Source organism: Malus domestica, chromosome 14, assembly GCF_042453785.1.
Source record: "Malus domestica chromosome 14, GDT2T_hap1".
Taxonomy (NCBI): Eukaryota; Viridiplantae; Streptophyta; class Magnoliopsida; order Rosales; family Rosaceae; genus Malus; species Malus domestica.
The window spans coordinates 8,324,818-8,352,807 of record NC_091674.1 but is presented as its reverse complement, the minus strand read 5'-3'; the positions used below and the strand labels follow the sequence as shown (position 1 = coordinate 8,352,807).

Genomic DNA, 27,990 nt, shown 5'->3' with positions numbered 1-27,990 from the left:
TCAGGGCTTAAACTATGGTATTCGGGCACAAATAGAACGAGAAACGGTGTTGGCATCATCGTGGACAAGACCTTGACACAAGATGTTGTAGATGTCAAGAGGGTAGGAGATAGAATCATGGCAATCAAGATTGTAATAGGATAAGAACTTATCAATGTGATTAGTGCGTACGCACCTCAAGTAGGGTTGGATACGAGTTCGAAGGAGAAATTTTGGGAAGACCTTGGAGACTTGGTGCAAGGAATTGCTCAGACGGAGAAGTTATTTATAGGAGGAGATTTAAATGGACACGTGGGCAGGGAGATAGGCAACTATGGAGGTTTTCATGGTGGCCATGGTTTTGGGGAGAGAAACGAGGATGGGGAAGCTATCTTGGATTTTGCAATGGCATATGATATCTTCTTAGCCAACAGCTTCTTTAAGAAGAGAGAAGAACATGTGATCACCTACAAGAGTGGGTCGTCAAAAACACAAATAGATTTTCTTCTAATGAGGAAAGGGGATCGTATAACTTGTAAGGATTGCAAAGTTATACCAGGAGAGAGCGTGGCTAATCAACATCGCTTGTTGGTGATGGATGTACATATCAAAAGAGTGAGAAAAAAGAACAAGACTTGGAAGTGCCCAAGGACTAGATGGTGGAATCTAAAAGAAGAAAAACAAGCCATTTTCAAAGAGAAAGTAATCACCCAGTGTGTGTGGGATAGAGAGGGGGAAGCTAACCAAATGTGGGATTCCATGGCTAGTTGTATCCGAAAAGTAGCAAAAGAGGTATTAGGAGAGTCCAAGGGCTTTGCCCCACACCAAAAGGAATCTTGGTGGTGGAATGAGGAGGTACAAACAAAGGTGAATGCTAAGAAGGAATGTTGTAAAGTCTTATACAAGGATAGGACCGATGAAAATGGTGAAAGGTATAGAAAAGCGAAGCAAGAGGCGAAGAAAGCTGTGAGAGAAGCTAAGTTAGCGGCTTATGACGATATGTATAAGCGACTAAATACCAAAGAATGAGAGTTGGATATCTATAAACTAGCTAGAGCAAGGGAAAAGAAGACAAGGGACCTAAACCAAGTGAGGTGCATCAAGGATGAGGATGGAAAGGTTCTTGCTACAGAGAACGCGGTTAAAGATAGATGGAAAGGTTATTTTCATAATCTTTTCAATGAAGGACATGAAAGGAGTGCTTCTTTAGGGGAGTTGAGTAACTCAGAAGAGTGTAGAAACTACTCTTTTTATCGTAGAATCCGGAAGGAAGAAATGGTTGTAGCTTTGAAGAAGATGAAGCATAGAAAAGTAGTAGGCCCAGACGATATACCAATCGAAGTGTGGAAAGTTTTGGGAGAGACAGGTATAACATGGCTCACTGACCTTTTCAATAGGATTTTGAAAACGAAGAATATGCCAAATGAGTGGCGAATGAGCACTTTGGTGCCTATCTACAAGAATAAGGGCGATGTACAAAATTGCATGAACTATAGGGGTATTAAGCTAATGAGTCATACAATGAAGCTTTGGGAGAGAGTCATTGAGCATAGATTGAGGCAAGAGACACGGGTTTCGGACAACCAATTCGGGTTCATGCCAGGGCGCTCAACCATGGAGGCAATCTATCTCTTACGAAGATTGATGGAAAGATATAGAGATGGAAAAAAGGATTTACACATGGTCTTTATAGATTTGGAAAAAGCGTATGATAGGGTCCCAAGAGACATTCTTTGGAGGATTTTAGAGAAGAAAGGAGTACGAGTAGCATATATCCAAGCTATACAGGATATGTATGAAGGAGCAAAGACTGCCGTAAGAACTCATGAAGGACAAACCGAAAGCTTTCCCATAACTGTAGGATTACATCAAGGTTCATCCTTAAGTCCTTACCTTTTTGCGTTGGTAATGGATGAGTTAACAGGACATATTCAAGATGATATTCCTTGGTGTATGCTTTTCACAGACGATATAGTGTTGATAGATGAAACTCAGGAAGGGGTAAATGCAAAGCTTAACCTTTGGAGAGAAGTGTTGGAATCTAAAGGGCTTCGCCTAAGCCGATCAAAGACAGAATATATGGAGTGCAAGTTCAGTGCAAATGGAGGCCAAAACGAGTTAGGGGTGAGGATCGGAGATCAAGAAATACCAAAGAGCGACCGTTTTCGTTACCTAGGATCTATCTTGCAAAAGAACGGAGAATTAGATGGAGATCTCAACTATAGAATACAAGCTGGATGGATGAAGTGGAAGAGTGCATCCGGCGTGTTGTGTGACCGCCGTATGCCACTGAAGCTCAAGGGAAAATTTTATAGGACGGCAATAAGGCCGGCGATGCTGTATGGCACAGAATGTTGGGCGGTGAATCATCAACACATACACAAAATGGGTGTAGCGGAGATGAGGATGCTTCGTTGGATGTGTGGGCACACGAGAAAGGATAAGATTAGGAATGAGGATATCCGGAGTAAAGTAGGAGTAGCCGAAATTGAAGGAAAGATGAGAGAAAATCGGTTACGGTGGTTTGGACATGTGCAAAGACGGCCTACTGACGCTCCGATTAGAAGATGCGACTATAGGACAGAGGTTCAGGGCCGAAGGGGTAGAGGAAGACCTAGGAAAACTTTGGAAGAGACCCTAAGAAAAGACTTAGAGTACTTGGATCTAACGGAGGACATGACACATGACAGAACACAATGGCGTTCTAAGATTTATATAGCCGATCTCACTCAGTGACTTGGATTTTCCAAGTCTCCAACCGAGAAGTTTTCCTCACTCGGGAAATTAAGGGAACACTACCTAAACCTACATGCTCCACTCACAAAGCTTCAACATACAAGCTTTAACAAAAGAAAATTCAAAGAACTTAGCGAAGAAGGCTTTGGTGTATTTAACACAATACGTTGAAATGAAGGAAAACTTATTTATTGATATCCCCGATAAGTTACAAATATGTACATATACTTGAGTCAAAATAAACAAACAAGAGGGAGCATTCACAAAGGTTGCTTAGGAGAAGTCTCAGCAGTCGGTAGAGCCCCAGAAAGAGAAGGCACCGGAGGGGGATCATTCGGAGCCTCAGTACTGGACAAAACCCTAGAAGAAGGAGGCATCAAAGGTTGATCATTTGGAGCTTCATTACGCAGTACAGCCCCAGAAGACGAAGGCAATAAATGCCTTTGGAACAAACCCACAAATCTCTGATGATCAAGTAAAACCTGACCATCAGATTCCTTCATCTGGTCAAGCTTCCTCTTCATGTTTGTAGCATAGTCATGTGCGAGCCGGTGCAACTGTTTATTCTCATGCTTGAGCCCTCTAATCTCCTGTTTGAGACTCATCACTTCAGCCGCCAATGATTCAATTTGGCGGGTTCGAGCAAATAGGCGTTGGGCCATATTAGACACAGAACCTGCACACTGAACACTGAGAGCCAGAGAATCCTTAACAGCCAACTCATCAGACCGTTTGGAAAGTAGTCTGTTATCTTTGGGAGTGAGAAGGTTCCTGGCCACTACCGCAACGGTCATATCATTCTTCATCACGGAATCCCCAACGGTAAGAGGACTAGTAGGGGAGACGAAGGATGGGCGCCATATGTTATCTGGAGAAGGCGGGGCTGCCTCTTCAACAAGGTTCAAGTCAAAACGACGGTCGGAGGGGCCAGACATTTTCAAAGGTGTTGAAGAGAGAAGAGGTCGGACAAATCAAGATCTTAGAAGTGTAAGAATGGAGCTTCTACTGATGGATATTCAAGTGTGCTTTGGAACTTAATGTCAGCCCTTATAAAAATCTGCACTCGACGAAGCTTCAGAAATCGAAGAGGCGCCTGCTCAGAAATCGAAGAGGCGTTTGCTTTCTCAAAAGTTGGGCTGCTCAGAGACCACGAGGGTCGATCTCAGAAATCGAAGAGGCGTTTGCTTTCTCAAAAGCTGGGCTGCTCAAAGACCACGAAGGCCGATCTCAGAAATCGAAGAGGCTTGCTTTCTCAAAAGCTGGGCTGCTAAGAGACCACGAGGGCCGATCTCAGAAATCGAAGAGGCACCTACTTTTCCAGCCTTGTCAGCACCTGTCACACGCACACTCAGCTTTGCGGAAATTATGGGCATTCTGTCGAAGATTTCTGGCGAAGTAGAAAGCACATGAATCGTACTGTTCAATCACCCACTTCCCACACGCAACAGTAACTCATGGGTACCACAGATAACTTTGCCAAAGTTCTCTGACAAAGTTGAGACACGTGAAGCTTGCAGCTCCCGCTACATCGTTCTGACCAAGAAGGGTAAAAGAATTGCAAAGAAACAACACTAACAAAGTTTAGACACATAAATTTTGAAGGTCTAGCTACTATATTATTACCCACAAGGGTAAAGGAACAGTACCACTGCTGGATAATTGGAAAGTCCCGGTGTGTCAACCTCTGTGCTTTGTGGCAAGGTAGACTAGCAAACATGCTCAACCTTTACTCACATTCGAGAAAACACTCCCAACAGGATTGCTTGCTCCAAAATCGAAGAGGCACCGCCCTTCGAATCTCGAGAGCCAGACTCCCAACATGATTACTTTCTCAAAAATCGAAGAGACACCGCTCGCCGAATCTCGAGAGCCAGACCCCCAGCAAGATTACTTTCTCAAAAATCGAAGAAGCATCGTTCTCCGAATCTCGAGAGCCAGATCCCCGATAGGATTGCTTGTTCGAAAACCGAAGAGGCACCACTTTCCCAACTTCAAGAGCTGGATCTCCTTGGATAAAGCTTGTCTGTAATCTTCACACGCAACATCAGCTTTCCAGATACCACAGACCACTTTTTCAAAGTGCTCTGACAGAGTTAAAACATGTGAAGCTGGCAGCTCCCACTACCGTGCTATGACCAAGCAGGGTAAAGGAATAGCATTATTACTTGATGTTAGGGAGACTCCTATATATGTCGACCTCCATCCCTAACGGACAGGCAGACCTGCAAAAATGCTCAACCCTTTCTCTTATCTGAGAGGGCACTCCCAACGAAGCCTTTCGAAATATTCAGCTTTCTTTCCCCCCGATAATACCTCTGTAAACAAGCTATACTAGAGCAAGAATATCTCATATCATCAGTGTTAAAAGCAAGAGTATCCCATATCATGCTTTTTCCCTGTCTTTTCCTTTGGCCTTGTTCTTACCTGCAAGACAAGGAGAAAGAGAGCAATCAGTCAGCACTTGGAATCAAGCTTCCAGCCAGGAACTGACTGCCTTGAACCCCTTACCTGATTACTTACCTGGCATTGCTCTCGAGTACTCATCTTCAACATCTTATGCTTCCAGGGAAGATACCGCATCTACCTGAGGAACAGATAGAGCAAGTGAGAAGGATACAAGGAAGCATGTGGAGACAAGCGTAACAGCACATGTGCCGATACATCCACTTCTCTGTCAAAAGCAAAAGTATTCCATATCAGCAGGGTCGAACGTACTCTAAATTTGATGGACTTGTTTTGACCCTCAAATTCTTTAGTTGGCCTTATACTCTGGAGGAAACCAGAAAACCCTCCAGCCCGGTTCAAGAATAAGCTTGTGGAAAGTTACTTCTTCAAAAGCAAAAGTATCCCATATCATCTCTTCTCATTTTTCTTCTCTTTATCCTTCATGCTGCCTGCAAGATAGGGAGAATGTGAACAATCAGCCGGAGCTCTGATTGCTTACCTTGTCTATCACCTCTTTCAACAGATCCCCTAGCCCGGCGACTTGGGGGACTCCTACTACATGGTTTGTATCGCGCTTGACCAAGCCTGAAACTACAAGTAAGCTTCAAGTGAAATTGATACATTACCTTGTGCATCTCCACCAGTTACAGATACCACCCCTGGATGGAGGAAGAGTACTTCCAGAGAAGATGCCACATCTACCTATGAGACAGATAAGGCAAGTCAAGACGATACCACACTCCGGTACTTAGAAGTTTCGTGGTTACGAGATCATTCTCCCACAATATTTCCTAATGTCATTTGTACTAAATCATTCACTTGTACTCACTAAAGGAGAGCTTGAACGTATGTACTTGTGTAAACCCTTCACAATTAATGAGAACTCCTCTATTCCGTGGACGTAGCCAATCTGGGTGAACCACGTACATCTTGTGTTTGCTTTCCTATCTCTATCCATTTATATACTTATCCACACTAATGACCGGAGCAATCTAGCGAAGATCACAAAAAGTGACCGTTTTCGCTACCTAGGATCTATCTTGCAAGAGAACGGAGAATTAGATGGAGATCTCAACCATAGAATACAAGCTGGATGGATGAAGTGTAAGAGTGCATCCGGCGTGTTGTGTGACCGTCGTAGGCCACTGAAGCTCAAGGGAAAATTTTATAGGACGGCAATAAGGCCAGCGATGTTGTATGGCACAGAATGTTGGGCGGTGAAGCATCAACACGTACACAAAATGGGTGTAGCGGAGATGAGGATGCTTCGTGGGATGTATGGGCACACGATAAAGGATAAGATTGGGAATGAGGATATCCGAGGTAAAGTAGAAGTAGCCAAAATTGAAGGAAATATGAGAGAAAATCGGTTCCGGTGGTTTGGACATGTGCAAAGAAGGCCTACTGACGCTCCGATTCGAAAATGTGACTACGGGACAGAGGTTCAGGGCCGAAGGGGTAGAGGAAGACCTAGGAAAACTTTGGAAGAGACCCTAAGAAAAGACTTGAGTACTTGGATCTAACGGAGGACATGACACAAAACCGAACGCAATGGCGTTCTAGGATTCATATAGCCGACCCCACTTAGTGGGAAAAGGCTTTGTTGTTGTTGTTGTTGTTGGTGTTATTGTCTCATGGAAGAAGGTAAGTGTACTCGTTTTTTGTTAAATCACTTTTTCTTTTCCATAATTGCTATTCATGCTTCTAGATTATCATTGTACACTCAAATATAGGAAATGATCAAGCTCTTTTTATCTTTTTCCTCATACATGGTTTTTTATTTCTAGATTTTCGATTGAATAGCTCAAACATAAACAACGAACAAGATTATAAAAGGTTTTGAGGGGAGAAAGAGAATATGTAGTTATCATTTCTCCAAATATACTAAATGCACACTATTCTAACCAATTGAGCTAAGCCAACGAAATTAAATTGATATGACATGCCTTTATGGAAAACTCAATTTAAGGTCATTCGAAAACACTCACATTCGGAATTTTAACTGAGCTCTACACAAAAATTAAACTATGCTCCGGTGTATTCTATACATTTGTTTCTTTGGCCATTGAATCTGTCCAAGAACTAAAGGACGACCCCAAACCAACAAGGCTCGCCACTTTGCGAGGGTCAGGGAAAACGTCTATCGTATGCAGCTTTACTCTTGCTTTGCAAAGCGGCTGTTTTCATAACTCAAACCAAAGAAGAAACATTTCCATTGCGTCAAGGCTCACCCTCAATCTTTATCCAAGAACTATCATGCAAAAATCTCGGTATAAGATACACCGGAGTATAAGCAGGACCTGCATCCAAGCGGGTCATGTGTCATTGCCTTCTCCAGTTGATTATAACTGGCTCTCATTTAACCGTGAACACAGACACAAAGAGTCACACACACACACACACACACACACACACACACACACACACACACACACACACACTCTCACTCTCTCTCTCTCTCTCTCTCTCTCTCTCTCTCTCTCTCTCTCTCTCTCTCTCTCTCTCTCTCTCTCTCTCTCTCTCTCTCTCTCTCTCTCTCTCGGAGTTTATGCTTCCGATACTTGGTCCCAGGGATTTCACACAAAAAATATCCTCCCCTTTTTTACTAAAAAGGACACAAATTTTCTAAAAAGACTATTTTTTTTTGCAATAAAATGAAATTAAGGATTCTCTCTCTCTCTCTCTCTCTCTCTCTCTCTCTCTCTCTCTCTCTCTCTCTCTCTCATCATCCAGTCTCTCTCAGGCCTCCTTATAAGAAATCTATTCCAGCCAATCAGAATGCAGCAAACTCCATCACAATGTCCCCAACAGATTAGATTACCACTCTTATTGCCCACTTCTTTATTCTCTCTCTCTCTGTACTCCTAGTCTCACTCCAAAAATTGTAGACCAAATTGAAACTCTACCTCATAAAATAACTTCCCTCATAATTCCCTGACTACCCATTAAGCCACGTGTCCCCAACTTCCACCACTGGCCATGAAAACCAACTGTTTCTTCCTCACTCCCCCCACCAATTGTAGTTCTGCTCTCCTCCCTCTCTTCTCCACACAAACTATAAGACTCCAATCTTCTCCAGAACCAAAAGAAAAAGAAAGAGAGCTCTCTGCTTCTCTCTCTCTCTCTCTCTCTCTCTCTCTCTCTAAATCCACTTTCTCACTCCTCAATTTTGAAACAGAGGAGTCGTCTCTGCTGTAGGTGGTGGAGAGAAGCTGATTGGCAATGGCTTCTTTGGTATCTTCACCTTTCACCTTACCCAACACAAAAGCAGACCAACTTTCTTCCCTCTCCAGAAAGCAATACTTTCTCCACTCCTTCCTCCCCAAAAATATCACCAATTTGGGCTCTAAGTCCTCCCTCAAAGTGAAATGTGCCATGGGCAATGGCCTCTTCACCCAAACCACCCAGGAAGTCCGCCGCATCGTCCCTGAAAACAAGCAGGGCCTCCCCACTGTCAAAATTGTCTATGTGGTCCTGGAGGCTCAGTACCAATCCTCCCTCACAGCTGCAGTCCAGTCCCTCAACGCCGGCAACCGCTACGCCTCCTTCCAAGTTGTGGGTTATCTAGTCGAAGAGCTTCGTGACGCCGACACCTATAAAATGTTCTGCCAAGACCTTGAGGACGCCAACATTTTCATTGGGTCGTTAATTTTTGTGGAGGAGCTTGCCATCAAAGTGAAGGAGGCTGTGGAGAAGCAGAGAGACAGGATGGATGCAGTGTTGGTGTTTCCGTCAATGCCGGAGGTCATGAGGCTCAACAAGTTGGGATCTTTCAGCATGTCTCAGCTCGGCCAATCGAAAAGCCCATTCTTCCAGCTATTCAAGAGGAAGAAGCAGTCCGCCGGGTTTGCTGACAGCATGCTCAAGCTTGTGAGGACTTTGCCTAAGGTGTTGAAGTACTTGCCGAGTGATAAGGCGCAGGATGCTAGGCTTTACATTCTCAGTTTGCAGTTCTGGCTTGGAGGGTCGCCGGATAACTTGCAGAATTTTGTTAAGATGATATCCGGGTCTTATGTTCCGGCTCTAAAAGGGAAGAAGATTCCGTATTCAGACCCGGTTTTGTTTTTGGATACCGGAATTTGGCACCCTTTGGCACCTTGTATGTATGATGATGTGAAGGAGTACTTGAATTGGTATGGAACTAGGAAGGATGCCAATGAGAAGCTTAAGAGCCCGAATGCGCCTGTGGTCGGGTTGATTCTGCAGAGGAGTCACATTGTTACCGGAGATGAGAGTCATTATGTGGCTGTGATCATGGAACTGGAGGCAAGAGGGGCGAAGGTGATACCGATTTTTGCTGGTGGGCTTGACTTTTCAGGGCCGGTTGAGAGGTTTCTGATTGATCCTGTTACTAAGAAACCATTTATCCATTCTGCAATTTCGCTTACTGGTTTTGCCCTTGTTGGAGGGCCAGCAAGACAGGATCATCCACGGGCCGTTGAAGCTCTGATGAAGCTCGACGTTCCATACATTGTCGCGGTGCCTTTAGTGTTCCAAACAACCGAGGAGTGGTTGAATAGCACTTTGGGTTTGCACCCAATTCAGGTGGCCTTGCAGGTGGCCCTCCCAGAGCTGGACGGAGGCATGGAGCCCATTGTTTTCGCTGGCCGGGATCCTAGAACAGGTCAGTAAAGCTTCATTCTCTTACGATGTCCATAATTTATAACCAGTCTTCAATTAGCACTTTGGAATGACTACTAAAGAGAAAGCCGGAAAGATAAACGGCTTTTTGTTTGGAACGCTAAACCGAAAAAATTAATCTTTCCGTGCTTTAACTGAATGAGTGAACCAAAGTTATTTACCTACCTTATTGCTTAGACAGTTAACTCCTACTTGTTTCCACTTTCCTTGCTGTTCTGGTTGTCTCTGTTCCTCTTCGCGTGAACCGCTATAGTCGAAATTTACAAAGTGTTGCTGAATATTGTAATGTGATTGCAGGGAAATCACATGCTCTTCACAAGAGGGTAGAACAGCTCTGCACCAGGGCAATCAGATGGGGTGAACTGAAAAGGAAGACAAAGGTATGTACTTTTACGTTTTATTATTTCTTCGTAAAACAAAGGAAGTCGCTTCGAGCACCTGACATGAAACTGAAAGAGAGAACTTTCATGCCTATTTTCAATATACAATATTATAATTGCACCTCTCCATAAATGGGGGTAAGGCTAGCCGACATTCACCTCTCCCAGACCCTGCGTAAAGCGGGAGCCTTGTGCACTGGGTACGACCTTTTATAATTGCATATATCTTTAGAAATGCCTACAAAAGAAAGGAACTTATTTCATGAATCCGCACTTCTTCGGCTCCCAGGGGGAGGGTTGGGGGTGTTAAGCAGGCATATCAAGAATTATTATGAACTTGAAAACCTTGAATACGCCTTGAGTTTCATGCTTTGTGTTAGTCATTGCTTAAGAATCTAAGATAGAAATTTGATCACAACGAGGATGAAAAAAAATTAAAGTACCTTTAACTTTGGCTGGTAGAATGCCATATAGGCCGGGTTCTTTAATACTCTGATGCGGTCGTGGATGATTCCTCTTCCCCTCCATGCTATGATATCATCAACAGTTCACGAGTAAAATGTATTTCTTAAGCATGATGTCTTCACCCTGTGATTATTCGCTGAATAAACTTTGTTCGTTGATGCAGGCGGAAAAGAAGGTAGCTATCACAGTCTTCAGTTTCCCTCCAGACAAAGGAAATGTTGGAACAGCTGCCTACCTCAATGTTTTCTCCTCAATCTTCGCTGTTCTGCAAGAACTCAAGAGAGATGGTTACAACGTTGAGAACCTTCCAGAGACTTCAGATGCCTTGATTGAGGATGTAATTCATGACAAAGAAGCTCAATTCAGCAGCCCAAATCTGAATGTCGCTTACAAGATGGGGGTCCGTGAATATCAAAGTCTGACTCCATATGCCACTGCGTTGGAGGAAAACTGGGGAAAACCTCCTGGTAACCTCAACTCCGATGGAGAGAATCTATTGGTATATGGAAAACAGTACGGAAATGTCTTCATCGGGGTTCAGCCCACATTTGGCTATGAGGGTGATCCGATGAGGCTGCTGTTCTCCAAATCTGCTAGCCCACATCACGGCTTTGCAGCATACTATTCATTTGTTGAAAAGATTTTCCAAGCTGATGCTGTTCTACATTTCGGTACACATGGTTCACTCGAATTCATGCCTGGAAAACAGGTGGGAATGAGTGATGCCTGCTTCCCGGACAGTCTGATTGGGAACATTCCCAATGTCTATTACTATGCTGCTAACAACCCATCTGAAGCTACGATAGCTAAACGTCGGAGCTATGCCAACACCATCAGCTATCTGACTCCTCCTGCAGAAAATGCTGGACTTTATAAAGGTCTTAAGCAGTTGAGTGAGCTCATCTCCTCCTACCAATCCCTGAAAGACACAGGCCGCGGGTCACAGATCGTTAGCTCAATAATCAGCACAGCCAAGCAGTGCAATCTTGACAAGGACGTAGACCTACCTGAAGAAGGAATGGAAATCTCAGCAAAAGAACGAGATCTTGTGGTTGGAAAGGTGTATTCCAAAATCATGGAGATTGAGTCTCGCCTGTTACCTTGTGGGCTTCACGTCATTGGTGAGCCTCCAACAGCCATGGAAGCAGTTGCAACTCTGGTTAACATTGCTGCACTTGACCGTCCAGAGGAAGGGATTTCTTCCCTCCCATCTATATTAGCTGAGACAGCCGGAAGAGACATAGAGGATATATACAGAAGCAGCGATAAGGGGATATTGAAGGATGTAGAGCTTCTTCGGCAAATAACAGACACATCACGGGGAGCAATTTATGCATTTGTGGAGCGTACGACGAATAGCAAGGGCCAGGTAGTTGACGTTGCTGATAAACTGACCTCAATCCTTGGGTTCGGAATAAACGAACCTTGGGTGCAGTACTTGTCAAACACAAAATTTTACAGGGCTGATAGGGAGAAGCTCAGAACGTTGTTCGTGTTCTTGGCAGAATGCTTGAAGCTAATTGTGGCTGACAATGAGATAGGGAGTTTAAAACAAGCATTGGAGGGTAAATATGTAGAGCCAGGTCCCGGTGGTGACCCAATAAGAAACCCGAAAGTGTTGCCAACAGGAAAGAATATTCATGCACTAGATCCACAATCTATTCCCACAACAGCAGCAATGCAGAGTGCAAAAATTGTGGTGGAGAGGCTGATAGAGAGGCAGAAGATCGATAACGGGGGAAAGTATCCCGAGACTGTAGCACTCGTTTTGTGGGGTACAGACAATATCAAGACTTATGGTGAGTCCTTGGCTCAGGTTTTGTGGATGGTGGGTGTATTACCAGTTGCTGATGCCTTCGGACGGGTCAACCGGGTGGAGATAGTACCTCTTGAAGAGCTTGGAAGACCGAGGATTGATGTTGTTGTCAACTGCTCAGGCGTCTTCAGAGACCTGTTCATCAATCAGGTATTGTCCCTCTCTCTGCTTCCCATTACTTGTGGTACATGTTAGAAACATATGGCACTCACAGTATATAAAATAGTTACTTACGATTCTTCACCGAAATCTTATTGTCTACAGATGAATCTGCTCGACCGGGCAGTGAAGATGGTAGCTGAACTAGACGAGCCAGTGGAGCAAAACTTTATCAGGAAGCACGCACTGGAGCAAGCAGAAACCCTAGGAATAGGGGTTCGTGAAGCTGCAACTCGTATCTTCTCCAATGCCTCGGGATCCTATTCCTCCAATATAAATCTTGCTGTGGAGAACTCCTCGTGGAATGATGAGAAGCAGCTGCAAGACATGTATCTAAGCAGGAAGTCATTTGCTTTTGATTCTGATGCCCCTGGTGTAGGCATGGCTGAGAACAGGAAAGTTTTTGAGATGGCTCTGAGCACAGCTGAGGCAACATTCCAAAACCTTGACTCGTCGGAGATCTCACTCACTGATGTGAGTCACTACTTTGACTCGGATCCGACCAATCTGGTGCAAAGCCTAAGGAAGGATGGAAAGAAACCCAGTGCTTACATTGCTGACACCACCACAGCTAATGCCCAGGTGAGAATCGACACACTACGTGTACTAGATTATTCCAACTCTAAGTTCAGACTTTTAGCTGGGGAATGATTTAGCAGATTATACCGCAGAAGCTCGGAATACACAAAAAATACAAAGTTCCTAATTAACAAGCTCGTGTTGCAATGCAGGTTCGCACGCTCTCTGAGACCGTACGTCTTGATGCAAGGACCAAGTTGTTGAACCCTAAGTGGTACGAGGGAATGTTGTCTAGCGGATACGAGGGTGTTCGTGAAATTGAGAAAAGGCTGACTAACACAGTTGGGTGGAGTGCAACTTCTGGCCAAGTTGACAACTGGGTGTACGAAGAGGCCAACACAACTTTCATTCAAGACAAGGAGATGTTGGAAAGGCTCATGAAAACAAATCCAAACTCCTTCAGGAAGCTGGTACAGACATTCCTTGAGGCCAACGGACGTGGTTACTGGGACACTGCAGAGGAGAACATTGAGAAGTTGAAGGAGTTGTACCAAGAAGTTGAAGACAAAATTGAGGGAATCGATCGGTAAACTCATACTCATTGTTGAGAACACTGTAAATTAATTTGAAAATATCAGTAACACTACGATTTACTTGAGCTCCTGCCTCCCCCTTCCCTTCCTCCAGCTCCTCCTTCCAAAAGGAGCATAGGCAAAGCCTCTAGGACCTGTCTAGTGTCTAATGTGAATTCTTTAACCAGTTCCCCACTGTAGTTCAATCCGTCGGGGATATGTATCTGTACTGCTACCTGCAGATTTTTAAGTCCTATTCCTATAAATACATGTTTTCACAATTTGTCAAACGCATTCTCCACATCATCTGTTAACTCTCAGTTCCCATGCATTGACAACTCTCAAATGCTACAATAACAGAAACAGTATTGATTACTATCAGGTTCTTAATCTGATGACAGTACGGTTAGTGATTTCGGGTCGTGACACTTCCCTCACAGAAGGATGGTCATGAGTGAAATCGCACAATCTTACTCATTCCCCCGACTGATATTACAATTTGGCATTTTTGTAACAACGAGTTGCAAAAGAAATATCCTTAATCCTCTGCTACCTACCTTTCCCCTGAATTAGTAAGAGACGTCGACTATCTAACTAATACAATCTTGCTGAGCTAACTCTTACTAGTAATGTGTTCTGAGAATCATACCTCCTGCTTTCTCTAATATAATCTTCAAAAATTCCCAAATAATTACATGTAAGCTCTTTTTAACTTTCATTTTTAAGAAACAAGAAATCTTAAAAAAAAAGTTTGAATGTTTTATTTTCATGATGTCCACCCCGACTCACCAAGATGAAATTTAAGTATTTTATGTTTTGTCAGAATTTCAGTGCATTTCAATTTCTAGCAAAACAAGCACAGCATTTCATAATTCCAAGATACTCTTTGGTTTTGAAAGCCAAACATAAAGGTTGGACAGTTAGCCATCTGTACCGCTAAGTTTGTGGGAGTTTAATATTTCCAAGATGATAATAGGTTTGAGACATAAACATTTTAACAAAAATCCAAATGTACCAGTTTCAAGAATTTGAATCAATCTACAGTGTCAATGTCGGATTGTAGAACACACAATTCTAATTTCATATATTGATGAGCAAAAAGAGATGGATGAATACATGGGGGGGGGGGGGGGGGAGAGGATCTTCAATCAGTAATGAATGGTAAAACATAAACCTACAGAAAATGAAAACCCAAAAATAAAATAAAAAATAAAAAAAATAAAAAAATAAACGAAAAAAGAGTTCTGTATGACAGTTAACGAAATGGTACATGTTTCTTTGTTACTCCCTTTTCATGGTATTTTAAATTTTAGTACCAAAAGAGATGAAGTTACCTTCAAACTAACTCCATTAGAAGAGGGTCACCTTCTGCCATTACTCGTATTAGTTTAATGAACTCTTGTTCGCTAGTCACATTGCATGGGTGAACCGCAGGTACTTTAGCCGAATATAAGGATGAAGAATTAGTAGAAGGTGGTTGTTCCTCATAGATCATTGTACTGAGCACTGAGTCAAAGTTCTGAGGTGAATCTATTGCTTGAAAGAACATTGGAATGGCAACCTTGTGATGAATTTCTAGGTTTCCGACTAGATTAACAAGATCAACGAAGTCAGCTACAAACCGACGAGGAATGTAGAACACCTCAGAACTGCATATTGTGATGCTCTTGTGACTGGTTACACTGTTCTTATAACTGACTTGGAAGTGAACTGGCATCATACTAACAACCTTCTTTACCATGCCTGCTTGCTTTGAAAACCAATCTGAGTTGTCGTTTGTTGATACTGTACTCCAAGACCTGGATACCTGAATCCCATTGAATTGTGAGGGAGAAAGTGATACTACAACGATTTGAATTTGAATTTTGTATCTATTTTCCTTTTATGGAAGGTTTATACGTGTGTAAAGAAATGCCGAAAGGGGTTAATAAAAGTCATGTCACCTCATTTGTAATCCACAATTTAGTTTTGTCTGCCTGTAGAAGATTCCAGTAATTAAGAATGGTATTGTCCTGAACAAATAAAAATCCATCTGCACCGGAATATTGATCAAATATTTTGGGCATGTACCTGTAAGGAAACATTAAAAAGCACAACTAGAAAATTAGTGATGGCCCAACTTAACTAATTCCAGGTTAGTCTCTAACCAAAATGCTAGAAAAATAGTAGGATTTCACATATAACCATTTCTGCCATCAATATAAACAATGAAAATGAATGCCTATGGAAAAGTAAAATTGACAGCGGAACTACCAAACTTGCTTTCTAAAGAAGCAATTCAACAGTGCTTCAACTAAAAGCATACTTTGTAACAGACGCTATGCACAGACTCTGAAGTCTAAAATATAGAATTGGGGGTTACAGGACCTGCTTCTGAAGCTGCCTTCAGTTAACTCATCTTATTTAGCGGAAATTCTATAAATGTAACTAGCATATGGGACATACCAAAAGGCACCAATTCACAAAACCAAGAAGAAAAGAAAAACAAAAATACTCCTCTAAAATTAAAATCTTTTCTAAACCGCAGGGTTTTTGGGTATAACTAATACCAACCATTAACTGCAGAAATTCAACAATATCATAACAGGAAGACATGCAATTGAATCTCAAATTCTGGTAACAAGCTACTGAATATGTTGTGGGATCAATAATGCAGATATCTACCAAATATCTACCAAAAAATAAATAAATGTCCCCCGAGACTACAACCCCTTTAAGTGATGAAAATTTCTGCACTGTGCCTTCAAGAAATGAACAGAGCTAAGAATGACATCTCCTACTTGATGACAAAAACCTATAATGTTGGCATCAATCCCAAAGTTCTTATAGATGATGAACTCTGTGTAACTTAGCTAGGTCACTGATGCTACTAACTATTCGTAAATGACATGTACCCACCCACGTACATTAAATTTTACAAGTAAATTTCTAATATTAACTGCAAATGGATCCAGTTATATGAATTTGCATGCCTCAAAAGATGCCCTACTTTTACTGTTAACTGCACGTTTAAGTTCCTATTATCATCCACTACTACGCCTAATTAAGTCTTAAACTATAAGCACTCTAATACAACTATATCAAGATGGTTTATTCCGGTTGTTATTGCAACAATTAATCAATACCTTTAAAAATAGAAAACTCAAATGTCCAGAATTTTGATATCACTTAAACTTGTATCTAACCTAATCCCTGGATTAATGTTTCTAAATCAAACACAAGTTTCAATTGATTAGCACGGCATCCCCTTCTCTTCTTAAACCTTACTCCCCAACTACCCAGAAGAATATCCGAAGTGGAACTACATAATTAAACATGATTGAAAGCCAACAAAGTAATCTAGTAAAAGCGATATAAGCAAGATGAGGTTCAAATTCATGAGAAAAAGGACTTACTTGTATACATTCTCCAATTTTCCTTCTTCAACAGCAAGGTCAATGTTCTTTAGATCAGACAAAATGATCACAGTTTTAAATATCCGCCCATAAAGCAATCTCCATTCCAAAGCAGTACGTTCCACAGGTCCACTGCAAAACATGATAAGCACAACATTCCCGAAATTCTTCCTCCATCTAATCAAATTTCCGATTTCATAGTTCACTGTTCCTGATTCCTCAACTCCAAGATGAACAGATGGAAACTTTTGCGGGACAAACTCTTTTGTATCCCCATGACCAATATTTGCACGAGGCCGATCCAATTCCAATGACATTAATCTAGGCTGCTGATACCCTACAGCAATTAAGTCATGAAGCCAAGCAGCAGTAAACTTCAGATCCTTCTCAGTCCAAAACCCCTCTTCGGCCATAGCAAAACTTAACTCCAAAATCTTTTCAAACAACCTATGCTTACCCGATCTCCAGGAAACCAAAAATTTGATCAAACGTCCTACATTAACATGAAGATCCTTCTCTTCAGAAAAGGGATATGCCTGAATTCTATCATACCGATGAACAGTTGGGGGATAAACTACAACATATCCACCTATTTCCCACAAAAGCCTCTGCCCCCAGTAACCCCTTAATATATCAGAAGCCATTGTGCTAACAGAAACAGGAAGCATCAAACCCCAAAATGCCGATGAATGGTAAATTGTATTGAAAGAATTAACAGGCACCATTGTTCCCTGCGGCAACGCCACTTTCGGGGCATGGTCATCAAACCTAATATCAAAAGCTTCCAAACCCGATTTTCGTGTAAAATAAAACACAGAATCGACATCAGGAAGTCCATTGGATATACCCTGTTGTATAAACTGCTTTCCACCAAAAACCTCAGTGTAGAACTCTTCATGGCCAAGCTCACCAACATTCTCCAATGGCAAACCTCTCGGCCACACAGAGCGTTGCCCGAAATGAATATACGGGTTCACAATAGTCCTGTTGGGATTCTCATGGCTATACTGCAATATAGTCTCTTGCCTAGCACCCTCTCCCATCAACTCCACATCAAAATGTTTACTCAAATCATCACCAACCACCTCTCCGCGATCATCAGTGTCGAAGATCTTCTTCGCGCCGTGCTGGATCGCAAACAAGTAACCCACACTCTTCCTAACATAAGAATCATAAGGCAAGTACTCCAAAACCCTAAAGCCCAATTGAGCTTGTTGTTCAAGGGACAGAAAGATAGCACCTTTGAGGCTCCAATCTGACGGCGTCTTGGAGTTCCCAATTGCCAGGACCTGCCACCCCTTGAGCTTCACGAGCTTCTTGAGCGAGTCGGTCGGGTAATCGGAGACGGAAACGACAACCCACTTCTCAGACCGGAAGCTGGCGTAGGGAGACGAGGTGTCGGAGATTGTCTTGACGGTGGATTCGAGCTGCGGCATCCGAATCTTCTCGAGGTTCTGGGCCTGGGTCTCGAAGCAGAGCAAGGCGGCGGTGTCGCCAATATTACGGAGGACGAAGAGGGCAGCGACAGTGACGATCAGAAGCACGACGGTGACGATTTTGTACAGATTCTCGGAAACCCATGTGGAGAAATCGAGATTCGGAGCGAAGGAAAGGGATGCTCTGCTCTGAGAGTGAGAGTTGGAGTGAGCGTACTTTGGGGATTTGGTTCCGTTGCGTTCTTGGACCAACATTGAAACGAAATTCAAAACCCCAAATTTGTCTCTCCCTCCTCACTCCTCTCCTCAGTCAGAAATGGCTCGACTCAGAAGCTGTATCGACAAGTATTGAGCTCCTATCGACAAACATCCACTCGCAGCGCTGCTTCTGTACAGTAACAAGATGTCGAGAGCTGAGCTGCCGGCTGCGTGTGATTTGAGCAAGCTGTTGAGCGTTTGCTTTCTTTCTCGCTCAAGTGGTTGCACTGCCGACAGGTGCGCTAAGTCTTAAGACAGAAGGAGAGTAGCTTAAATTTCAAGTCTTGGTCTTGCAGTTTGGTGGGGGCCCGGGGAGGTCTGGACTTGCAGTTGGTTCTTCTCCATTGCAGCTCTGCAAACCATTGGATCGATTGTGTGTTTGAGAAAATTAATATGTGATTACCATCTGAATTTTAATTCTTTTTAGTGATCACCTGAATTTTGCAGTACGTTGCAATATATCATCTGCCGTTAAAAATTTTATTAACTGATGATGTGGACCACATAGATCCTACATCTTGGCTGACATGGACTCCATGTGTGCACCACTTTGATAAAAATTAGTTTATTTTTTTAATTTTGGAAAATACAAATAACAAATAACAACCCTAACAATGATAGCAGCTCTTGTTCCTACACCTTGTTCTACCCTCCCCCACCAGCTTCCCACCGCACACCCTTCATCTCAACCACATTATCCCCCTCAAGTCATTGGAGGTTCAGAAGTCGCGGATCATATGCGACTTGGTCAAGTTTGTAGGTGGCTCCACTAAGAATTGTTGATTTCATATAGAGATAGTAGGAGAATAAGGTCGTAGGGCATGGGAGGTTGGTTGCCGTACGAGTTGCTGGTTGATGAAGGAAAGACATCATTTGTTTTTATTTTATGTTATTTTATAATATTTTTGTCACTTAGTACTTCCGTCTAGTGGTATTCGTCTTTATTTGTAAGTGAGAGGTCTTAGGTTCGATTCATGTCAAATGCGAATTTCACATATTGCTAGTTTAGTGTGAGGCTTAGCCTACTCCCCCACCCCTTATTATAGATAATATCGTTTGTTAAAAAATATTTTTAATTAATAAATATTTATTTACCACATGACATCTATGTTGGAATCAAACTTGCACATCACTATGTATTGAGGAGATGCACAAATCCATTAACCTATAAAGAACAAACAACATTGAACAGTCAAGGATCGGGGGCTAGCCAAAGGCTCTCTGGCGAGCAAGTTAGTAAGCAAATATTTGAGACTCAAGCTTTAGGCAAGAAAATATGTGTGCGATTATAAGGGTGTATTGTTACCAATCGAGATATGGCCCTTTTAGAATATGGAATTCGTATTAAACCGGGAGAATCTTATAAGATATCTAGGAGTAGATATTGTATCTTTTTAAAAGTATGATTACTTGATGTGCATGGCAATCCTTAGATTGTAAGGATTCCAAGAATATAGGAAACCTAACTGATTCCTTATTAGATTAGGTTTTTGTGTTCTTCAGACCAAGCATGGTCAATTTCAGTGAAACGTTGGATTTTGTCCACTGCTCTGGAACAGATGATGGTTTTGCTCCCCACTCTGTAATTCTTAACAGAACTTTTCCTCAAGTGCCATCTCTGTCCAAGTTGACATTCACACCTTTAATCTCACACTAGCCTTCATGCACGAGCTCACGTGTGTGCATAAGGTATTTTTTTAATCACGGCATGCTACGCGCAACTTATACGTTTTAAATGTATTTATATGCATAAATTGACAAAAGGAAAGTCAAATATTTGAAGTAAATGAATAATTTTAAATCATGCTAGAAGAAACTCATCATAAACCAATTAAAGCAGCTGAATTCACATAATAAAATACATCTTTATAGAATTTACATTAAGAATTGAAAAAATAACATTTAATAAACAACTGATTGAATCACATTATTGCGAGGCCATTGTGAGGCTAAGCCCACCCCTTTCCCTTTTGTGCAGATAATATCGTTTGTTAAAAAAAAAAAACAATCATTTGACAATTAATGTAATCACATTATTATCCACGTGAGAAAGACTTTTTTTATAACCGGCATTACATGCCTCTTAAGATGTTTTGAACTTGTTTAAAAATAGAGAAAGTAATATTTAATAAATAACTGATTGAATCACATTATTACTAGCCCATTGTGAGGCTAAGCCCACCCTCATTCCCCTTAGTGTAGATAAAATCGTTTGTTAAAAATAAAAATAAAAATAAAAAAACAAACAAACAAACATTTGACAACTTATTTAATGACATTATTATCCACATGCGATGGACCTTTTTTATAATTGGCATTACACGCTTCTTAAGATATTTTGAACGTGTTTAAAAATATATAAATTGAATCACATTATTACTATCATATTGTGAACCACATTATTGCTAACCTATTGTGAAGCACTGTTAAAATGACGAAAATGCCGCTGCCTTATTTGATGCATTATTTTGGGATGCCCTTGAAGTTTTTTGCCTTGGAGGCATTTTTGTCCAAATATTTTTGTTGAAGCTTGATCACATCAATATTCATGTTTTCCCTTATTTTTTTTATTATATTTTTCTTTCCCTTTCACGTGGGCACCATCAACTTTCACTCATCCTTTCCTTTTTTTTATTATTTTCTCTCTTCCCACTTATATTTATATTATATTTATGATGACCAAATTACCAAATTATCCCTGCATTATTTGATATATTATATTGGGCCACTTTTGGATTTTTTTTATTGAGGGACAATTTTGTCCTAATATTTTTGTCAAAGCTATGACACCAAATCGGCACTATTCCATGCCATATTCGCTTTATATATAATAGATAACATCTCCACATTTGATTTAAAGCAAAAAGTCAAATGTACTATTATTTATCATATGATTCTCAAAGATATTAGAAGTCACAAAATTAAAATTAGCACCAAAGGCATAGTAATTTGTAGAGCTAGTTGATTTAATGATATCAACTTCAAGGTCATGAGTATAAAGATCATCAGCCTCACTATGAGGTCAAAGACCATGATTGTTCCTTGTCCCAAACAAATTATCTACTAAGGTATTTACCCCCAAGGAAACAGAGTCCTTATAAGAACTTGCTCTCCTGTTCTAAGCCAGGTCAAATCTAGAGACCCGATACGTGTGAACACCTATTGCAGCATCATTGTAGCTTCCCACTTCGAACATACTCGTAGTCTTTTTCTCCTTCTAAAAACTATTGTAGTCCATGTTAGAACAAATCAAATGTCAAGTGTATAATATATAACAACTGCACAGTTTATCTTGAATAGAAATTTCACAAAGATACGATATATCTTACAATATGAACAATTTAATGAATTTGAAATAACAAATCACAAAAACACACTGACTTGTTTGCGGAAGATAGAGGCTTGCAGAGCAATCTCCTAAGATAGAAATACGCCCCTACACCAGTGCAGTAGTTCAAAGGATGTCTATCTTGCAAGATACAACTATCTAATCCAAGTTCTTGCACAAGAACTTGGATTCTAGGCGAATTTGTTGTGATGGTTCTCTGTGAAGTATAAAAGGAAATGATGGAAAATTATATCTTGTTTCTGATCTGATGGCCATATTTATAATGGCGTAATGGAGCAGTTGAAGCCGTTTTTAGAACGGTTGTAACTGTTCGTCATCATTTTTATCCTTTCGAAAAATAACTGAATGCAAAAATCAAAAACGTCAAAAATTAAACTTGTGTTTTCGTCAATCCGAGCCCAAGAGCCCCAGGCACAAGGCCCATCTTTGACATTTAATATATACACCCAAACCTCCATTTATAAGGCCCAAGGTCCATAGCTTTGGCCCAATTCTTTTCAAACCATAAGGGAGGGAAAAGACTTATAAAGTGGACTTCCACCATGTGTTTGGGCGATGTGGGACTAAGTCCCACTCACAAGTTCCAACAGTCCAACCGTCATGGCTTAGATGACACGCCCCAATCTCGATATCCTCCAAACATCAAGATGAGCACGTGCTAGCTGACACCTTAGGGTGATAAAGCCATTTTAGCAAGCATGCAAGTTATGAAGAAAGAACAAACGTAAATAAAATATGTAAATTTAAATGTATGGAATATGCAAATGTGGGAATACTGCGAAAAGAAATTATAAATGTTAGAAATTTAATAATTTAAATATTATCATTATTAATATTTAAATTTTAAATATTTAAGTGAATGAAAATTAAAGTAGTCATGGGATGGGATGGATTTGACCTGCAGCTTTTCCAAAAGGTTATGTATGTTTGAACAAAGGTCACAACCTTTGTCCTTTGGAAATAGATGCACCTTTGAACAAAGGTTGCATTTTGTCATTTGGAAAAGCAGACGCAACCTTTGTGTTTTGGTAGCAAATGCAATTTCGAACAAAGGTTGCATCCTTTGTCTTTTGGAAGCAGACGCAACCTTTGAAAATGGGGCATGTTAAAGCCTATAAATAGACTACCAAGTCAAGCATTCTAGATATATTTTTGCATCAAGAAATCATATAGAAATTATAGTAGTTTAGTGTTTAAGAAAGAGAGAGTTTTAAACACTTTTGGTTCGCTGTTCTTTGTGGATTAGAGTGCTACTTCCGCAAAGAGAAAGATCGTTGTATCATGGAAGACATTTGCCAACGCAAACCTTTCAAGTAGCTGCAAAAATTGAAAAATTACCTCCTGTTTAGAAAGATTTCAAAAACTATCTCAAGCATAAGCTTAAAGAGATGGGACTTGAGGATTTAATCGTAAGATTCAGGATTGAGAAGGATAATCGTTGCTCTGAAAAGAAGTCTAATAGTCAACTTATGCAAGCCAAGGCACACATTGTGGATGGTGGGTCTAAGAATAACAAAAATATGAAGCACTCTGGTGAAAGTTCAAGCCAAGGGAATTCTAAGAAGTTCAAAGGCAAGTGTTTTGTTTGTAACAAGACAAGACATCGTGCTAGCGAATGTTGAAACCGTAAGGGCTAAGACAATTCCAAAAAGAAGAGTAATGAAGTACACATAACCGAGGAAGATAGGTTGTCCAAAGAGATCTCTGACATAAATTTTGCGGCCGTGGTATCTAAAGTCAACATGGTGGGAAACACTAAGGAATGGTGGGTTGACACTAAGGTTACTCGCCATATCTGCTCTGATTGAAAAATGTTTACCACATATCAAGAAGTTACTCATAAAGAGCATATGTTCATGGGAATTCTTCTAAATCCAAGGTTCAAGGCCTAGGAAAGGTAATTCTAAAGATGACTTCTGGAAAGAAACTTACTCTTAATGATGTGCTTCATATGTCTGACATCAGAAAGAACTTAGTCTCCGGACCATTGTTGAGCAAAAATGGTTTCCATTTGGTTTTTGAGTCTGATAAGTTTGTACTAACAAAGAGTGAAATGTATGTTGCGAAAGGATATCTCAGTGATGGTCTTTTCAAAATGAATGTAATGACTGTTGTACCCAAAATTATCAATAAAGTTAATTTTTCTACTTATATTGTGGAATTGCCAAATATATGGCATGGAAGGTTAGGACAAGTGAATTATGATACTATACCTAGGCTAATTAACATGGACCTATTATCTAAGTTTCATATTGATATAAGTCATACATGTGAAATTTGTGTGGAAGCAAAGTCAACTAAAGCACCATTTCACTTTGTTGAAAAAAGTACGGAACCTGTAGAATTAATTCATGGTGATATCTGTGATCTAAAGTTTGTGCAAACTAGAGGAGGCAAGAAATATTTTATTACTTTCATGGACGATTGCACAAGGTACTATTAGGTGTATTTGCAAAGAAGCAAAGATGAAGCCTTAGAAGCGTTCAAAAATTATAAGAACGAAGTTGAGAATCAACTTAGCAAAAATATAAAGGTTATAAGAAGCGATAGGGGAGGTGAATATATTGCACCCTTTTCTGAATTTTGTACTCAGCATGGGGTTATTCACCAAACTACTGCTCCCTATTCACCTCAAAAAAACGAAGTTGCTGAACACAAAAATCGTACATTGAAAGAAGTGATGAATGTTATGTTAATAAGTTCTGGGACAACCTAGAATTTGTGAGGAAAAGCATTGCTTCCTGCAAACCACATTCTTAATAAATTACTTCACAAGAAGTTAGATAAGACACCTTATGAATTATGGAAAGGTAGAAAGCCTTCTTATAAATTTCTCAAAGTTTGGGGGTGTCTAGCTAAAACAACGGTCCCTGATCCTAAGAAGATTAAAATAGGACTTAAAACCATTGATTGTGTTTTCATTGGTTATGCCATAATTAGTAGTGCATATCAGTTTCTTGTACATAAATCGGATAATCCCAAAGTACATGTTAATACAATAATTGAATCAAGGAATGCCACATTCTTTGAAAATGTATTTCCATGGAAAATTGCACAAGAACAAAGTTCTTTGAAAAGAACTTATGATGACTTTGATAGCAGTCATAAAGAAAGTAACGAGAATTCTGTTGACCGAGAACATGTACAAGAAATTGAACCAAGACATAGTAAGAGGGCTAAAATATCAATGTCTTTTGGACCTGATTTACTTATTAGAAAATGAGCCTCAAACGTATAAGGAAGCTATATCATCTCCAGAAGCTCCATTTTGGAAAAAGGCTTTTAATGTTGAAATTGAATCCATCATGCAAAATCATACAAAGGAATTGGTGGATCTTCTTCCTGGAAACAAACTTTTAGGTTATAAATGGATTTTCAAAAGGAAGATGAAATCAGATGGATCTATTAATAAGTACAAGGCAAGACTTGTCGCCAAAGGTTACAAGTAAAGAGAAGGCTTAGACTATTTTGATACATATTCTTTAGTCAAGAGGATAACATCCATCCGTATGTTGATTGCTATTGTAGCAATTTATAATCTTAATATTCATCAAATGGATGTCAAGACTGCTTTTCTAAATGGTGATTTGGATGAGGAAATTTATATGAAACAACCTGAAAGATTCATAGTGCATGGCCAAGAGAAAAAGATATGCAGACTTGTTAAATCACTTTATGGTTTAAAACAAACACCTAATCAATGGCACCATAAGTTTGACATTGCAATGTTGTCAAATGGATTTAAAATAAATGAGTGTGACAAATGTGTTTACACTAAAAGCACACAAGAGGGATATGTCATTGTGTGTCTATATGTCGATGATATGCTAATTATTGGTAGTAATCATGAGATTATTAAATCTACCGAAAGAATGTTGGCTAGTAAGTTTGATATGAAAGATATGGGAGTTGCAGATGTTATACTAGGAATCAAGATTTCTAGAACGTCTGAATGACTAATTTTATCTCAAATCACATTATATTGAGAAAATACTTACAAAATTTAGTAATTATGTAAGTAGTCCTTCAAAAACACCATATGATGTCAATTTGCATTTATCAAAGAATATTGGTCAATGTATATCTCAAAGTGAATATGCACCAATAATTGGTAGTCTAATGTACATTACTAATTGTACACGTCCGGACATTGCATATTCAGTTAACAGATTGAGTAGATATACGAGTAATCCTGGAAATGATCATTGGAAGGCAATTGCAACGGTTCTTGGTTATTTGAAATTTACGCAGAACTATGGATTGCACTTCACAAGATATCTAGCAGTACTTGAAGGCTATTGTGATGTTAACTAGATATCTGATACACAAGACTCGAAGTCCACAAGTGGATATGTTTTTACTTTGGTTGGCTCGGCTTGCGACGTTTGAAGGTGAGGGAGTCCTTTTTATAGAACAAGGGCTCGCTCCTCAATACATGAATGATGGGCTAGAGTTGATGCTCTTTAATGATGGTGAAGGAGTTCCTTTTATAGAATAAGGGCTCGTTCCTCAATACATAAATGATGGGCTAGAGTTGATGCTCGCGGCGAGGTAGTTGCTCAGTAGGCGGCGATGCTCTCTAATGGTGGTGAGGGAGTCCCTTTTATAAAATAAGGGTTCGCTCCTCAATACATAAGTGATGGGTTGGGAGTGATGTTCGCGGCGAGGCGGTTGCTCAACTGGCGGCGTTGCTCTCTAATGATGGTGAGGGAATCCCTTTTATAAAATAAGGGCTCGCTCCTCAGTACATGAATAATGGGTGCTCTCTAATGAAAGTGAGGGAGTCCATTTTATAGAATAAAGGCTCGCTCCTCAATACATAAGTAATGGGCTAAGTCCCCAAAGTATTTTTCATGAGGCCCGGTTGAGGCCCAATATATGGTACATAATGTAGTCTCCCAAGTCTTCGGTCAATAGAGTCTGTTAGCTGGAGACTTCAAATTGAATCCATGTATGGGCCGAAGTGGCGGTTGTTCGGATGTGGTATTTGTATACCCTGCACTGAAGCTTTGTAGGTGAAGCTTTGCAAGTGAAGCTTTGAAGCTAGAGCTTTGTAAATGAAGCTTTTGTTCATGAGGCCCAGTTGAGGCCCAATATATGGTACATAATGTAGTCTCCCAAGTCTTCGATCAATAAAGTCTGTTAGCTGGAGACTTCAAATTGAATCCATGTATGGGCCGAAGTGGTGGTTGTTCGGATGTGGTATTTGTATACCCTGCACTGAAGCTTTGTAGGTGAAGCTTTGCAAGTGAAGCTTTGAAGCTAGAGCTTTGTAAATGAAGCTTTTGAAGCTGATTGACATGAGTGATGCTCAGGAATGTTTATGTTGATTGACATGAGTGATGCTCATGCATGTTGTCATGGGTGATGCTCATGAATGTTAACATGAGTGATGCTCATGAATGTTGACATGAATGATGGTCATGAATGTGTATGTATGATTGTCATGAGTGATGCTCATGAATGTTTATGTATGAATGACATGAGTAATGCTAATGTATAATTTGGAGTACTAGGCGTACTTTTGATCACCTGGTTGGTGGCATGAATGGGAGTACAAGTTGTACATTTCATCACCTGGTTGGTGGCATGAATGGCTAGTTGCCAAATTAGAGTACGGGTTGTATATCTCATCACCTCGTTGGTAGCATGAATGGCTAGTTGCTAAATGATATTAGAGTACGGGTTGTACATTTCATCACCTGGTTGGTGGTAATAGCGGCAGGTTGCAGAATAATTGTGGAGTACTGGGCGTACTTTTGGTCACCTGGTTGGTGGTAATAGCGGCAGGTTGCCGAATAATTGTGGAGTACTGTGCGTACTTTTGATCACCTGGTTAG

At 40.7% G+C, this 27,990-nt stretch overlaps 2 protein-coding genes and 1 long non-coding RNA gene across 4 annotated transcripts; 1 reads left to right on the top strand and 2 right to left on the bottom strand.

Moving 5' to 3' along the window:
• Positions 1-7,692: 7,692 nt before the first annotated feature.
• On the top strand, positions 7,693-14,002 carry LOC103431022 (magnesium-chelatase subunit ChlH, chloroplastic). The gene is made up of 5 exons (XM_008369169.4): positions 7,693-9,784; positions 10,099-10,181; positions 10,810-12,612; positions 12,727-13,203; positions 13,353-14,002. Exons 1-5 carry the CDS (start codon positions 8,383-8,385, stop codon positions 13,728-13,730), a joined length of 4,143 nt encoding a protein of 1,380 aa, XP_008367391.3. The 5' UTR covers positions 7,693-8,382; the 3' UTR covers positions 13,731-14,002.
• On the bottom strand, positions 10,185-10,764 carry LOC114820857 (uncharacterized). Its single transcript, XR_003768317.2, has 2 exons — positions 10,625-10,764; positions 10,185-10,419 (listed from the first exon to the last, which is right to left on the bottom strand). It is a non-coding gene; the product is annotated as an uncharacterized lncRNA (long non-coding RNA).
• Positions 14,003-14,769: 767 nt separating the features above from the next.
• Positions 14,770-19,233, bottom strand: LOC103431023 (probable glycosyltransferase STELLO1). Of its 2 annotated transcripts, XM_017331115.3 has the most exons (4): positions 17,108-19,227; positions 15,656-15,782; positions 15,047-15,519; positions 14,770-14,886 (listed from the first exon to the last, which is right to left on the bottom strand). In XM_017331115.3, exons 1-3 carry the CDS (start codon positions 18,796-18,798, stop codon positions 15,049-15,051), a joined length of 2,289 nt encoding a protein of 762 aa, XP_017186604.3. In that variant the 5' UTR covers positions 18,799-19,227; the 3' UTR covers positions 14,770-14,886; positions 15,047-15,048. The 2 variants fall into 2 exon arrangements, with proteins under 2 accessions (XP_017186604.3, XP_008367393.3); XM_008369171.4 differs by having other exon boundaries at positions 14,770-15,519; positions 17,108-19,233.
• Between the last annotated feature and the right edge of the window lie 8,757 nt (positions 19,234-27,990).